This window comes from Amblyraja radiata, chromosome 15 (assembly GCF_010909765.2).
Source record: "Amblyraja radiata isolate CabotCenter1 chromosome 15, sAmbRad1.1.pri, whole genome shotgun sequence".
Lineage (NCBI taxonomy): Eukaryota > Metazoa > Chordata > Chondrichthyes > Rajiformes > Rajidae > Amblyraja > Amblyraja radiata.
In genome coordinates, this window is record NC_045970.1 from 41,988,227 (window position 1) to 42,005,320 (window position 17,094).

Consider the following 17,094-nt stretch of genomic DNA (forward strand, 5'->3'; position numbering starts at 1 on the left):
GCCTGCTCCAACTGGAACTATACCTAGTATGTTTCTTTCTGTCTATTATCTGCACACATTACTCACATTACTGCATTACACAAATAACACTCATGCCCATGTTCCTCCTTCTCACCCACCCTTTCATTATCATTTTTGTGTTAATCTTCATATCCTCTAATTCAGCTTCATAATTCTTGTCTTCATTCCAGTTTTGAACATTTAGATTAATTTATGTTTTTAGTTAATTTTATCCTGGTCTCAAGTGATTCACTCAGCCAATCTATTGAGAGAGATTTTGATGATTGTCCATAAGAAGATAAAGTTGTCCAAAGCTATGCTTAGTCTTTGAATTGAATACTTTATTGTCACATAGTGTCATAGAATCATAGTCATAGAGTGATACAGTGCGGAAACAGACCCAACTTGCCCACATCGGCCAACATGTCCCAGCTACACTAGTCCCAACTGCCAGAATTTGGTCCACATTCCTCCAAACCTGTTCTATCCATGTATCTGTCTAACTGTTTCTTAAATGTTGGAATATTCCCTGCCTCAACCGCCTCCTCTGGCAGCTTGTTCCATACATCCACCCTTTGTGTGAAAAAGTTACCCCTCAGATTCCTATTAAATCTTTTCCCCTTCACCTTAAACCCATGTCCTCTGGTCCTCGATTCACCTACTCTGGGTAAGAGAGTCTGTGCATCTACCCGATCTATTCTTCTCATGATCTTATACACCTCTGTAAGATCACCCCCTCATTCTCCTGTGTATCAAGGAATAGAGTCCCAGCCTACTCAACCTCTGCCTATAGCTCAGACCCTCTAGTCCTGGCAACATCCTCATAAATCTTCTCTGTACCCTTTCCAACTGGGCACCATCTTTTTTATAACACGGCCTCCAGAACGAAACACAAATACTCTGAAGAAAGGTCTTGATCCGAAACGTCACCCATTCCTTTTCTCCAGAGATGCTGCCTGTCCTGCTGAGTTACTCCAGCTATTTGTGTCCACTTACAAATACTTACTTCACCAACGTCTTATACAACTGCAACATGATTGGGTAGCTGCACATGTGACAAGTCACAGTGAAATTGTTTGCTTGCATTCCCAAGGTATGCAAATAGTCGCCCATAAAGGGCATTTACAAGTTACAAATTCCCCCCCCAAAGTTTGGTGTGCCTGTTTGAATGTTTTGAGTGTACGTCCCCTTCATCAAGACAGTTTAGATAAGTTGGCATTGCCTACTCAAGTGTCTTTGCTGTGTGGCTGATCTGAATCCCTTAAACTGCCGCATTCTTTGGTCCCCTGTTGGATTCTTTGGTCTTTAGTCCTTTGAGGTGCATCTACACAATAAACTGGCGCAGGTTGATATCAGATGTTGCATTAGACGTCTGACGTTATACATGCTTCGTGCTAAGAAATTAGACACATTTGTGCATAAAAGCTGTTGTCTATAGGTTGGATTATGCTTGGCAATATTTCTAGTTTTATCAGTGTCTAACTCGGAAGTAGATCTAGCAACATCCATTAATATTTACATGGCTAGCATTGGCTTGGGGTCATTTGCAGCTGACAATATCATAATTTGTGCAGAAGACATTTCCCCGATTACTGAACCCTAATTGGGGAATACTGGACCAACCAACAAGCTTTGCTTGTTAGAATGAAACACCAAGAAATACAATTCCCAGCAGATCAGCAAAGAGATGTAAAAGTATTGCAAAGGTATGCAAAATGCCACCGTTCTATTGTGTACCTTTGCCTAATTTTGTTAATTTTCCAGTTTCCAGACAACCACATGTTAATGGCAAAAAAGAGTGAATAAGGATTCAAGTCCTTTCATCAGACGTGCTCATGGAAATCCAACATTGACAGCATCGGGACTAATGGGTACAGGTCTACAGTGCACACCATTTTATGACTTGCTTTTATAGGCAATTGAAATTCTCAACCCACTGACTTTCTTATGAAGTTTAACAAATTTGGATAACTGATCCATGACCACTGTCAAAGTCAGCAGAATTGTGTCCTCAGACTCACTTTGTATCCCTCTTATCACTTTTTTCTTTGTAACAAATTAGTTATATCGTAGTTCATCAATACGAGTGTCCGTGTCTGTGCCAATTAGGGAGTCCATTAAGTTTGGGTGCACAGACTGTTTAGTTTTACACAGATTAAACACCATCTTTCTCGATTAATCCATTTCACTTGTCTCCTTGTCTTTGCATTTGCCCTTGTTCACTGTTGCCTCTGCATTTTTCTCTCTTCAGATAATATTCTTTGTTTTTTTTGTCCCCTGACTGGTCTAATTATGGAAATACCCAAATCGCGCTCTTCCCTCCTGACCCACTCCATATATTTCAGCTTTAATCACCTTCTCTTGTTAGTTTTCCACATGAAAGATCAAGGACGTAATCACAATAGGAATGTCAAAGCAGAAGAACGCCTGGGAATGTGAGAACAGGGTGGTGCAGAAATAAATCAGTACATTGGAACGAAAATAAGAGGGATTTCGTATGACTTCTCACAGCGTCAGGGCCTCTGATGCACTCTGCTGGCCAATCAAGTACATTTGAATTGTTATCAATTGTTGTATTATTGGAAAAACAATATCCAATTTGAGGAGCTTGCCAGCTGCATGGAGGACAGAGATGTGTGGTGCGTCCGTCACCGTGCCCGTCGGAAACCAGCACCACTGCGTCGCTAATGTTTTCAACAATAATAATAATAATAATAAATGCTTCCATGGACAACATTGTGAAAAATGACCAGATAATCATCTTTTTTTGAGACATTGGCGGAGTAATCTGGATTAACCAATTGTCCGCCAATCACTTCTCCTTTTATGTTCATCTGAAAGAACACAAAGAGTTTATGTTTAATGGACTGAATCGTGTGGCTAGAAGGACATCAGTGTACAGCCATTAGTAGGGTTGGTATGTGCTGAATTAAGCAGGACAAGGTGAATGATATATGCTGGTGCAACTATCATTTTGCTTCATTGCTGGACTTCATTTGACTATGTTGCCATATTGATCTGGTGATGAGGAGAAAATAGTTATTTGTCACACTTTATAGCTTATTTATGGGCAGTGGACAGGTGCTATAGACCTGCACGGGAAGGTAGACGCACCCACCCCCATGAGTCTCGAGCAGATGGGGCTCGTCAGCCTGGGAAGGCAGTCGATCCAGGAGAGGGAAAACTCTGATTTAAAACCTCCATTGTCTTGTGGCCATATCCAGTCATGGAAAAGGCTCCAGGAGTAAACCTCAAGAAAATCCGGAGTCGGAGCCCCTCAAGGCAGTTCGTTGTTGTCTACAACCTCGCTCTGGCAGCTCCTGCGATGGCGCTGGTGCCAAACTGTAACGGCCCTGCTGTTTCTTTGGATCGATCAGCGACGTGGAGAGGGGGGACGTGCTGCGTGGGCTACAGCCTGTCCTCCATATAACATCGCCCAGGCTTGCATCCGACCAGGATGCATCACCCATGGTCAGTCATGACCGAGGGGGGCCTACTATAGCTTATTTTGCTGTAATTATTTATTTTAGTTTTGTTTACTTTAGTTTAGAGATACAGCACGCTAACAGGCCCTTCGGCCCACCAAGTCCGCCCTGACCAGTGATCCCCACACACTAACACTATCCTATACACATACTAGGAACAAGTCACATTTATACCAAGCCAATTAGCCTACAAACCTGTACGTCTGGAGTGTGGGTGTAAACTGGAGCTCCCAGAGCAAATCCGCGCAGGTGACAGGGAGAACATGCAAACTCCATTCAGACAGCATTGTAGTCAGGATCGAACCCATGTCTCTGGTGCTGAAAGGCAGCAACTCTACCACTTGTATCCCTCTGCTCTATTTCGATCCAAACACATTTTAAACACTGTAATAATATCTGCCTCCACAATTTCCATTGGCAGCTTGTTCCAAATAATCACCACCCTCTGTGTGGGAAAAAAATAGCCCTCAGATCTTTCTTAACTTTCTCCCCTCTCCCCTTCAATATATTACACGCCCTGACCATGGATAAAAGACTCTCTCTGCCCATCTTAAGCTTATAAACCTCCATAACATCACTCTTCAGCCTCCTGCACTCCAGTGAGACTAAACTAAACCTATCTTTGTAATTCAAGACCTGTATTCCAGGCAACATCCTGGCGAATCTCTTCTGCCCTCTTTCTAATGCTATCACGTCCTTCCTGTAGTTTGGCGACACAACACTTCAAATACAGTTCAGGTAACGTTTTGTAAAACTTCAACATGATGTCCTAACTCTTACATTCAATGCCAAATGCCTTCTTCACTACCCTACTCATCCGTGTCACCATTTTCAGAAACCGTTCTACCAATAAACTTAAATCCATGCCCCCTTCCCCATCCTCACCAATTACAGACTTTTCAGCTAAGTGACTAATATCATTCCTGGCCTCTTCAGAATTTTATGCATCTCAGTTAAGTCTCCCCTGAATGTTCCAAAGAAAATAACACCAGCCTTGTTAGTTAATCCTAATTTCTACACATCACCAGCCCTCCCAACACCCATGCAAATCCTCTGTGCATCCACTGGCACCACGATATCCTTCTGAATGTGAATACCATTTTCTAACTGTGGCATGAGTAATATTTTCATCTTTCCATCTTTCCAAGGGTGATGGGTTCTACAGAATCTAGTCCTGTCTTTACAAAAGTTCAATTGATCAATATGCTTTGTTTCCTCATAATAAGCTATTTAAAAATATATACTTTTCTTGTACCCTGTTGGCTTTCACTCTCTTTGTCAGATGTGCTTTCCTTATTGGCATGCGCATCAGGCTGTAGTTCAACGACTATAGCTTGGCATTCAACACCATCATTCCCTCCAAACATAACATCAAACTCAAACTGGGTCTCTGCTCGTACCTATGTAATTGGATCCCTGACTTCCTTGTCGGCAGACCACAATTAGTATGAAATGGCAACAACACTTCTTCCTTGATAACCTTCAACACAGGAGCACGTCAAAGCTGTGTGCTCAGTCCCCTGCGTTAAGGGCCTGTCCCACTTGGGCATCGTTTGCGCGTCACGCAGATGGCGCGCAAAGATTTTGTACAAACCAAAATCCTGGGGCGCCGTGCGTGACCACACATCACTGGCTACGTCACCACGCACCATGCGCACGTAATGCGCACCATGAGCGCATCATGTGCGTCGCGACGCATAAATGATGGTACATATATTACGCGCAAATGACGCCCAAGTGGGGCAGGCCCTTTACTCACTCTATGTCCATGACTGCGTAACCATACACAGGTCCAACACCATCTTTAAATTTGCTGTCAAAACCACTATTGTTGGACGAATAATCGGTAATGATGAATCAGAGTACAGGAGGGAAATTGAAATCTGACTGAATGGTGCCAGACAATTCTTTTTCTCTCAATGTTAACAAGAGCAAGGAGCTGATTGTTGACTTCAGGAGGGGAAAACCGAGGATCACCAAATCTGCCTTAATCAATGGTATTGTGTTATTTAACATGTAACCTAGGCTTAGAGCATCACCTTCTTAGATATGTATATTACAATGTTAAGTAGGTTTGCTTAATTTGCAAATCCCTTTTTGTTTCTGTCTTCCAAACTGCTCAAGAGTTTTCTCTCATTTCTCACGATTACCAAAACTATTATATTTTCCACTGTATTGAGCAGGCCCCATTATAGAGTCTCTAATGACAAGCATCTGTACAAGGTGCTGCAGGCCTAAATGACTGATTTTTGCAGCAAAGTCTCACACACCAAAGAACCTCATAAATCCACATCCTACCTTGGCATACAAGATTCCTCAGTGATCCAGAAAAATATTCCAACTAACATCGCCAGCTTTGATTTTTTTACATTTTATGGATTAAATTGTATAACTGAAGAATGACATTCTTATTTAGATATTTTTCTTATCATTCTCCATAGTTGCCTTTCAATATATATTGATTATCTACCTATTGGGTTTCAGCCATTGTACAGTAGATGGCAAAATGAGATCCATTCCTTGTTCAGTTGTTGTCTCTGTCTATGTCACTTTTTACTATATTCTTTTTCTCTCTGTGATTTGTGCACACTCTGTAATTTATTTTTGGTTTTCTCTGTCTCTGATGCATCCCTCTCTTTACCTCATTTTCTTGTTCACATTGTCACTCTTACCTTGTTTTTCCTAGTGGTTGCATTTGGAGGTCTTGATTCACTTGAGAATCTTCAGCACCAGTGCATGTGCTGTTTCTAAATCTGGGACTAAACCAAAACTCAAACCTAGATAGAAGAGCAGATCAATGGCGATGATTCATTAAAGGTGGACAGTCCAGTCCTTGTGATAGATGGTTCATATGTAAATGTCAGTGATGAAATTCAGCACTTTAATTTTCAGCTGAGTATATTTCTGTGGCATGTTTAGTAGCTCACGTGACGTAAGGAAAATTATAGTAATGAAACACTCTTTAGACTCTATGGATACAGTGTGGAATCAGGCCCTTCGGCCCACTGAGTCCGTGCTGACCAGCGACAACCTCATATCCTAGCACTATCCTACACACTAGGGACAATTTATAATTTACAGAACCCAAATAACCTACAAGCCTTTATGTCTTTGGAGTGTGGGTGGGAGCAGGAGCACCCGGAGAAAACCCATGCGATCACAAAGATATCGTACAAACTCCGTATAAATAGCGCCCATAGTCAGCATCGAACCCGGGTCTCTGGTGCTGTAAGGCAGCAACTCCACCTCTGCACCACTGTGCTGTCCCATTGTGTAGCTACTGTGCCGCACTTTCAGTAACATTTTAAACAATTTGCTCACTTCAAATGCTGGTTGCTAAATTGGAAAACAATAAGTACTGTAAATTGATGGGATAGCTTTGTAGAGCATGCTGATTTTCATTTGAAATCTTTCTTATCCAGTGATTGATAGCTTCATACCTGATGAGTGGAATTGTGTCTGAGGATGCAATTAATTAAATCAAATCTGACAATTTGTCCTGCATGCAATTTGAAGTGTGATAGATGGTAAGAGCTGTGATGCTCTGGTTGATGAATCCAGGTAGCTCATTAGATTATTGGGTATCTATGGATGGGAAAATAATTTACTGCACTTATATGTCCATCCAAAGACAAATGTTGTCCATGTAAGCACCCATTTAACTTTCACAAATATTATTTGCAGGAATTTGTTCTAGGTGCTGACACAATAAACTGTAGATCCTTGAGCAAAACACAAAGTGCTGGCGGAGCTGACAGTGTGGGGGAAAGGCTGCGAAAATGGTGGGGAAAGGTGAGGTGCCACTTCCCCCACTTACAGTACACCATAAAGAAATGTTGGACATTGCACTCATTTTAAACAGGGGACTTGGACAGAGGCTTGACACCAGCAAATAAGGCCATCAGTAGCTACCTTAGCACCAATTGTATAATGTTAGCAGTAACCAGCAGATATCAACAGTCCTAAACCTGCAGGTAGTTTGTGTGCTGCTGCTGCGTTATCCGTGCTCAGTTGTATGAGCCGAAGAGAGGTTGTTAGCTTGAGTTTTTATCTCCAGTTTGACATGGCTGCTGCCAATTGCCATTCCTATAGACCAACATCCCAAGACACAAGGAATTACAGATGCTGGACTCTTGCATAGAATACAAAGTGCTGGCTTAACTCAGTCGGTCAGGCAACATCTTTGAGAACATGGATCGGCAGCGTTTCATGTTGGTGCCCTTCTTCACACAGATTGTGGTGGGGGGGAGGAGAAAGCTAGGAGAGAGAAGAGGCAGGACAAAGCTTGGGGCGCAGGGTGGTTTGTAGGTTTGTTACCTAAAATTGGAGAATTCAATGTTCATACCATTAGGTTGTAAGCTGCATAAGTGGAATATGAGATGCTGCTCCTCCAGTTGTGTGTGGCTTCACTCTGATACTGGAGGAGGCCCAAGACAGAATGGTCAGTTTGGGAATGGGAAGGGGAGTTAAAATGGTTATTAACCGAGAGATTCGGCAGGCCTTGGCGGACCAGGGTGCAAGTGTTCGACGAAACAGTTGCCAAGTCTACTCTTGATCTCATCGATGTAAATGATGTTATATCGGGATGATCCTCCAGAGATGCTGCTGACCCGCTGAATTACTCCGGCACTTTGTGTTAATCCCAATCAACTCCCTCCTGAAAGGACTTACTGTAGTGCATCATTATAAATATAGTAGGCACAACAAATCTGCATATGGTACTCAGCTATTTGAATGAAAACAATTTAGTCCTTATACACGTGCTGCTGAGCCAATTTCTTGTGGCTCTGATGTCAATATTACATTGCACTGCCCTTAGTTGGAGAGATAATAATATGTATAATCTCATTCTTTGGGCTTTGGAGCCCAAGTCACCAGTTAGAACTAGCATGCAACATGCCTTCCTTGGTAAAATGTTCCATACCTTGGGAAATTAGATTATTTTCCATTGGGATTCCTACCTCTTGGTGGAGATATGAAAAGGGATAAGCACTGTTGGAAATGGATAGGCAGCTCTGTTCCCTGGACTATCTATAAATGGACTCTGTCGGACTGATTAGCTCTAAATGTTTTGAAAGTGTCCAATTATTGCATCGTGTTGCCCAGTTGCTTCAGAATATTTCATTTTAACCAGATCCCAATTGCCTTCTTGTGAAACTCTCAATGAATATGTGAAAAATGCCAAATACCCAATTGTGTATTTCTGTTGAGGTTAATAAGTATATTGAATGGATTACTAAATAAGTTTTGTTCCATATAATTGCCACACATACTTAAAGGCAAATACCATAGGAAAACGACTTGGATCTGCTTAATGACATTTAAGTCAGTGTTGCGGAGAAAATTGACTAAAAAAGAAAATGACAATTGTTTTCTATTTTACAAAAGAGATTTTTTTAGTAATAGTCTTTAAATAATACAACACATTTTCAATTAGCATTCCAATTCTATAAACACTGAAGACTAACGGACTGAAAATAAATGCACAACTGTCATTAGCCATTTCAGCTTTGTCATTTTCAAAGCATATTCTTTATGAAAAATACTGCATCTTTACACCATGTTAAATAACTCATGTATATACAGGTGGGTTGTTAAAGACAAGAATACTGAATAAAATCTGTACAAGTTCTTTGCTCTCTCATTTAAAAAATACTGCATGAATAAAGTCCGTACAAACTCAAACAAAAAACATTTCAGTGAAATCCGCATCACTTCCAATCTGACCTCTGGCAACAGTATCTCTGCATTAATACAATGATTTATGTCTTGGGCCACAGGTCTCCTCTTTCAGCTGTCTGGGCCTTGTTTTCGTTTAGTCCATCACTGTGAATGGCAATGATCTGAAGAGCCTCGGGCTGAGTCGGGTCACTGAATATGGCTGCCGGAGCATGTTGTAATTGTGCTCAGTTCTGTGCCAGGCTCTCTGTGGCTATCTGGGCCATCCTTGTGGGCTTGCAGTTCGTACTGCTTGTGAGCCAGGTGTCCCTGGTGCGCTCCGCAACAACTTAGCGCCGGCTGGTCATAGGCGAGGAAGGATGAGACGCTCATGGCGATGGGGATCTAGAAGTGGAAGAAAAGAGAGCACAGCTGTGATTAGCCAACTTTTTGGCAGCATTTTAAACCCATACCAGTGGTGAGACGATGTGCAAATGATGTATTGTAAATTGCCAAACGCCGCAGATCCTGGCTTTCTGAAATGAAAATAGAAAACCGATCAGGCAGCATCTGCGAAGAATAGAAAGTTAATATTTGAGCTTCTTCACTGGAGTGGAAGGAAATTGGAGAGGTAAAACATATTCAGGAAAAAACAGTTTTCAGACAATACACGATTACAATCGAGCCGTTCACAGTGTACAGAAACGTGATAAAGTGAATAACATTGAGTGAAAGATAAAGCCAGTAAAGACCGATCAAAGATAGTCCGAGGATCTCCAATGAGATAGATAGTAGGCTAGGGCTGCCCTCTAGTTGTTGGCAGGATGGTTCAGTTGCCTGATAACAGGAGCCTTTATCTCTCAAATATTTGACAACGTCTCTGAACTAAAATGCTTCTCTTTCCATGGATGCTGTCTGAACTGCTGAATGTTTTTATGCCTTTTCATTATTATTTCAGATTTCCAGTATTTTCAATCTTTTTTATTTCCATAAAAAGTCATGTACAATGTATTGCTACATTTGTCAATATAAAAAAAAGGGGGGGAGTGTTGATTATGGCAAGATCGTGACAGCATTTCAAATTTGGAAGTCTATGTACAAAGTGACAAGAAGACAACATGTAAAGTACAAGTGGGTGGAGACAAATGTTATCTTAAAATTTGTACTCAATCAAAATACACATGACATAAAAGTAGAAGAAAAGCAAACACTTTAGCTGTCTCTCCACAGGCTCTGCTGTGCTAAACCTGGGCTACAGAGGAGATGATGATTAAATAAGAAGCACATGAGTCTATCAGTACAGTCAATGCCCAGAACACTCAACTGGCTGGTCCTTGCATGAGCTCTTCCTCCTACATCCAATCTGGTCAGTAAGCTCCTCATGCCTCATGGAGGTCAATATCATCCAACGTTCTATGCCTCCTTTTGCAATCAAATCTCCCCATTGTTTATATTTCTATTTACATTAACATCATTGTCTTATCTCACCATGCTTGTGCAACTTGACTCAACTTGGCTTCCAATTTGTGTATTTCTTTTTCCAAGTTTGAAGCATTTCACTTTTATTTTGCATAACCATTGGTTGAGTGGGGAGCTCTCTAACTCAGCATTTGTATTGATGGAAATACATTTAAAGCTTGTTTAGTGTGGTGGATATTTATCTTTGCTCATAATTAGATGCAGATTGACCACTGAATAAATAGCTCTCACAACAATCAGTTCTGTTAAACTTTGAGACACAGTTGGTCCAGACTGTAGGAAAACAAGAGAGACACAAAAAGCTGGGGTAACTCTGGAGAAAAGGAATAGGTGACATTTCGGGCCGAGACCCTTCTTCAGACCCTTCTTCATTGTCTCGATCTGAAATGTCACCTATTCCTTTTCCCTAGAGATGCTGTCTGACCCGCTGAATTACTCCAGCTTTTTGTGTCTAACTTCGGCTTAAACCAGCATCTGCAGTTCCTTCCTACACGCTGGTCCATATTGTAACACTGGTTTGGCATCAATGATCAAATACTAGTTCCAATTCCATTTTGTTAGCTCCAACAAGCTAATCTTTGGACAACTAGTAACCACATAGCACTGATGATGGGCTTGTAATGTCACATCCACCAAGGAGTAAATGTTTCTAAATCTCCTCAGGGGTAATTTAAATAACCAAACAATTTGCTTTAATAGAGAAAAACAAGCCTCAATAATGAATTGAGAACTAATGAAAACATCGGGGTAAAATTCGAGGCCATAGACATCACTTTAGACCAGTGAAAAATTCAACAACTGCTGAAATATTTATAAATATCACAGCTTCAGTACATTAATGAGAAAAGATTGCAGCAACAGAGCTAACATCTATCAGTACCATTAAAGAGGAAGAGGTTTAAAATAATATATTTCAATCTAACTGCCCAGGACTTCAAATCTAATTAATAATTTAAAGTGACATTGAAATCCTTTATGGTTTCTTGTGATCTCGGTGTACGTTCTGTAATGTATGAAAGAAAGCACTGTGAATCTTCCTGCCATTTATCTAACTGCAGTCTCCCTCATTGACACACCAGCTGGGATCACACTATCTCTTGACACACAGTGGGTCACCTTACACCAGCTTTGCATCTGTATGTCAAGTTCTAATCCAGGTTTTGCAGATTGTGGACTACAGATTTGGTTGAAGATATATAACCAAATACATTGCAATTCTGGCTGTTCAGTTTAAATGTCCGAATCTGATTACAGATCTAACTTGTGTAGGAAGGAACTGCAGATGTTGGTTTAAACCTAAGATAGACACAGAAGAAGGGTCTCGACCTGCAACGTCACCCATTCCTCCTCTCCAGAGATGCTGCCTGTCCCGCTGAGTTACTCCAGCTTTTTGTGACTATCTACAGATCTAACTTGATGGGTTGCAGATTTGCCCAGAGCAATTACAAATTTAGATAGACATGTTATCATTTTTTTGGGACTCATTTTAGTCCCAGAGCCAGATTATGCACCTAACTAGATAGATTAAAGGTTAACCTGTACCATCAACATTGTAAACTGCAATTACTGCAAGAGTTCAATTCTGGTCTCACCGTTTATAATGTTAAGCACTAGGTTTTATAGATCACTTTAATTATTTTCTTACATGAAATATATTTCTACAAATTATTGAACTTCTTAGTTTAGTTTAGAGATACAGTGTGGAAACAGGCCCTCCGGCCCACCATGTCTGCACTGAGCAGCGATCCTACACACACTAGGGAAAATTTACATTTATACCAAGCCAGTTAACCTACAAGCCTGAGATAGACACAAAATGCTGGGGTAACTCAGCGGGACAGGCAGCGTCTCTGGAGATAAGGATTGGGTGACGTTTCTGGTCCAGACCCTTCTTCAGACTGCCCGTGCAAAGCAGACTGCTCCCCCTCTGTGATTCCTCCTGCTATTCATACACAACCTACAAACCTGTACGTCTTTGGAGCGTGGGAGGAAACTGAAATCTCGGAGAAAACCCACGCGGTCACGGGGAGAACGTACAAACTAGGTACAGACAGCACCCAAGGTCAGGATCGAACCCGGGTCTCTGGCGCTGTAAGGGATGTAAGGCAGCAACTCTACCAGTGTGCCACCATGCCTCTCCAAATTCTGAATTTGATTTAAACTGAAGTGATTGAATAGATCAGATTATTAATTCATGGAGATTACAATAACAAAAAACATTCTTTGTGTGAGAGAAATCTCGTGGAGCATTGTGGTAATATATTAACCACAGATTTCCATTTTTTCTTATTGCATCCGCAGTGAATTTCCATAACATTTGTATCGGCTATCTAAGTAGGTGAATAGTAATTAAGATTGAGAACAGACTCTAGCGATATGAAGTTTATTTGCGTTTATCCTGAAAGTAACAAGCATGTTTTAAGCAGGCCTAACAGAGTGAACATTCATAAACTGCGACTGACTGATTTTGCTGTATGTACGGTTAGTGCAGCAAACATTCTGCCTGGAACAACTGCAAGGCAATTTAATCCATGGACACGTCCACAAAATCCTCAAGATTCAGTGGGCTTCACCAATGCATCCACATGTGTCAGTAGCCTGGACATTTGGCTCTGTGCCTGTAAGTATTCTGGAGCAGATTGCTGTGTGATCTATTCACCGTTATCTTTGAGTCTTGACTACGTCTGTTAGGAATAAAGGTTCCAATCTGACATTGGGAATGTGGCCCTGTAATTCTGAGTCTACAGGGGAGTTCGCACAGGATGCTGGTAGTGCCCCTTCGAGTCCTAAACAATTTCATACTTTTACCCCGATGCTGAAGCTCTTCTGTCTCAATGAGATGATAACACTTTCTGGAATTAATTTCACAAGAAGCACAAAACATGTTCACTCTCAAGGGCGGCACAGCGGCGTTGAGGTAGAGTTGCTGCCTTACAACGCTAGAGACCCAGGTTCGATCCTGACCACGGATACTGTCTGTACGGAGTTTGTACGTTCGCCCTGTGACCGCATGGGTCTCCGGGTGCTCTGGTTTCCTCCCACACTCCAAAGACATGCAGGTTTGTAGATTAATTGGCTTTGGTAAAATTGTTCATTGTCCCTGGTGCGTAGGATAGTGCTAGTGTACGGGAGTGATTGCAGGTCGACACGGACTCGGCGGGTCAAAGGGCCTGTTTCCATGCTGTATCTCCAAAGTCTAAAATCTCCCATATCGAGCAGATATAAACAAAGGTTCCATTTTGCAGTTTGAGCAATGCTCAGGAAAGATATGGGCCTGTCCCACTTAGGCGATTTTTCATGTGATTGCCGGCGGCAGTCGCCTGAAAAACCGGCAACTGGAACGGCGACTGTCAGAGTGGAACACACATACACACAGACACACATTGCTTCCTTCACCAGCCCGTTATGCAGGCGGGGGACAGGGCAAGTGGGGGGAGCATTGTCTGAGTGAAATTCACACGGTGCAAAGCCAATGTGATACAGGCACACACCGCGATGAACAAGAAGGTTGGCGCTGTAATTAAGATGACTAAAGCACAGTGTAAGGTAAGTCCTTTAAAAGAGGGTGGAAGGGGGAGGGGGGGAGAAGGAGTGGAGACAACTTTTAAGAAGTCAGAGCTACACGGCGAACATTTAACATTACCGGTCGTAACTACTATTTACGGTTTTTTTCCCAATGAGCCAAAGAAATTTACTGGTCAGCACCAGCTACAACTTACGAGAACCTACGAGAACCTTCGACCTCCTCGCAACCCACTAGTACCTCCTGGCCACCCACCTATGGCACGAGAATTCTCGCTACTCTCCATGGCGGCTTCATTTTGGTCGCCGCTAATTTTTCAACATGTTGAAAAATTCGCTGCGACCATAATGAGGCCGCGACTAGTTCTCGGATTGCGGAAACTCCTCATGACCATGAAGGCGACTCCCCAGCAACCACCCGCAAACATGTGACGACCACATAGTCTCCTGCAGTCGCATAAAACGTCGCCTTTAATGGGACAGGCCCATTACCCTCAGCCAACTCCTCATCACCCTCCAGGATGGTCCTGAGCTTCCAGAAATTAACGATTAATCTCCAAGAAACCGACACAAAAATAACTTGTTGAAGAAATCATGGCAGCGTTAAAAGAAATGTGTTTTGTTTGTTTTGTTGTTGTTTTTTCGTTTAATTACCATGAGATGGAGAAATTAGGGCTATTTTAATTGTGGCAGGCTGTGATTAAACCAGGTGGAACGTGAACAAAAGCAGTTGGGAATCCAGCTCAGGTGAATCTCAGTTCAATTGAATAAAAACCCACGGATAGATGAGTTGTTTAACTGGTCTTCAACAGAGAGAACTTGTTCCACAGATAATATTTTATTGGATGTTACCAGTGGCCTTAAAGCTCCGGAAATTACATTTTAAGCTGAATGCAGGCTGTTTGGGTGAATCTCACTGGGTGCCACAGTGGTGATGCCATTTACACTGACCAGACCATTAAGATGGTATTGATTAGTACGGGTGTCAGGGGAAAGATAGATCAGCCATGATTGAATGGCGGAATAGACTTGATAGGCCGAATGGCCTAATTCTTGTCCTATCACTTTTGAACACGATGAGAAGGCAGATTGTGATATCAGTCTGTAGGCAATATGGGTCGGATCCCACCCTGCCATATGAAGCACACTGCTCCAAAACACACCCTCCAGGAATCTCAGTCAGCTCAGCATGTCCAGTTGTAGGAAGGATCTATTAGCAGCACTACTTATATGGATCATCAGTTCTTTACAGGATAGTAATTAAATGCAAGTAACTAAATTCAAACAATCAAATAAATCTATGCTAACATCTTGACTTATTGCCAGAACATTCTGATTTGATGGAAAATGCCATGGAAATAAATTGTAGTTCTTCACAAAGCCAGAGAATGTGTCACTGCAATAGTGTTACAAATGTAGGAAAATCTCTGAGTTAAAATGAAATAAACAGGTTGACATCTCTGTTCAAATATGTGACAGAAAAGTGTCACATTATCCTATCCATCAAGTTAGAACAACAAATTGGATATGCGGGAAATTGGAAACAAAAGAGAAAATGATGGAATAGCTTTGCGGGTCAAACAGCATCAATACAAACAAGTGTAAGGTGTTGCACTTTGGGAGGTTGAATATAAAGGGAAAGTATACAATTAATGGAAACATAGAAACATAGAAAATAGGTGCAGGAGTAGGCCATTCAGCCCTTCGAGCCTGCGCCGCCATTCGATATGATCATGGCTGATCATCCAACTCAGTATCCCATCCCTGCCTTCTCTCCATACCCCCTGATCCCTTTAGCCACAAGGGCCACATCTAACTCCCTCTTAAATATAGCCAATGAACTGGCCTCAACTACCTTCTGTGGCAGAGAATTCCACAGATTCACCACTCTCTGTAAAAAATGATTTTCTCATCTCGGTCCTAAAAGATTTCTCCCTTATCCTTAAACTGTGACCGCTTGTTCTGGACTTCCCCAACATCGGGAACAATCTTCCTGCATCTAGCCTGTCCAACCCCTTAAGAATTTTGTAAGTTTCTATAAGATCCCCCCTCAACCTTCTGAATTCCAGCGTGTACAAAAAGACCCGTAACAACATTGATATACAGTGGGAATCGTAGGTCTAAGTCCATAGCTCCCTGAAAGTGGCAACACAATGTGGTATGCTTGCTTTAATTGGAAAAGGCATTGATTATAAGTCAGGAAGTCATCATGTTGGTTCATAGGACTTTGGTTAGGCCATATTTGGTGTGTTGCATGCTGTTCTGGTCACCCCATTACAGGAAGGATGTGCAGGCTTTGGAAAGGGTGCAGAAAAGGTTTACAAGAATGATGCCTGGTTTAGAGGTTATTATCCATAAGGAGCGGTTGGACAGACTTAGATTGTTTTCTCTGGAACTTCAAAGGTTGTTGGGAGATCTTAAAGAAGTATATAAAATTATGTGAGGCATTGATTGGGTAGGCAGTCAGAACTTTTTTCCCCATGGTGGAAATGTCAAAGATTAGAACATGGGACTTTAAGGTGAAAGTTTAAAGGAGATGTGCAGGGCAGATTTTACATAAAGTGGGATGGTGCTAAGACCACACAGCCAGGTGTAGTTTGTGGAGGCAGATACAATAGTGGCGTTTATGAGGCTTTTTGATATGCACATGGAGATGCAGGGAATGTGGATATATGGATTACGTACTGGCAGATGAGATTAGTTTATCTTGACATCATGTTCGGTACAGACATTGTGGACTGAAGGCACGTTTCTGCGCTGTATTTTTCTCTGTTCTAATAGGGAAAGAAACAAAATCGACATTTCATGACAAATTGAGCAGACAAGTTTTTGAAAGTGCAGAGAGGAGAAAGTGTGGAGGAAACAGAGGGAGCATGGCAGGGTGCAGTTCAAAGTTACATGTACATTTTAAAAGCAATAGTTAGCAATATAAGAGACAAAAATAAATAAA

At 41.8% G+C, this 17,094-nt stretch overlaps 2 protein-coding genes across 2 annotated transcripts in view; one reads left to right on the forward strand and one right to left on the reverse strand.

The window, feature by feature from the left end:
• The window catches only part of ctnna3 (catenin alpha 3), a 1,079,953-nt gene that overhangs the window by 187,778 nt on the left and 875,081 nt on the right, over positions 1-17,094 (forward strand). The gene's annotated exons all lie outside the window — the stretch shown is intronic.
• Positions 8,917-17,094, reverse strand: part of lrrtm3 (leucine rich repeat transmembrane neuronal 3) — a 248,545-nt gene continuing 240,367 nt past the window's right edge. Inside the window, exon 3 of the mRNA XM_033034269.1 lies at positions 8,917-9,548. Coding sequence (XP_032890160.1) covers positions 9,354-9,548 — 195 coding nt within the window. The 3' untranslated portion in view covers positions 8,917-9,353. The remainder of the gene's footprint in view (positions 9,549-17,094) is intronic.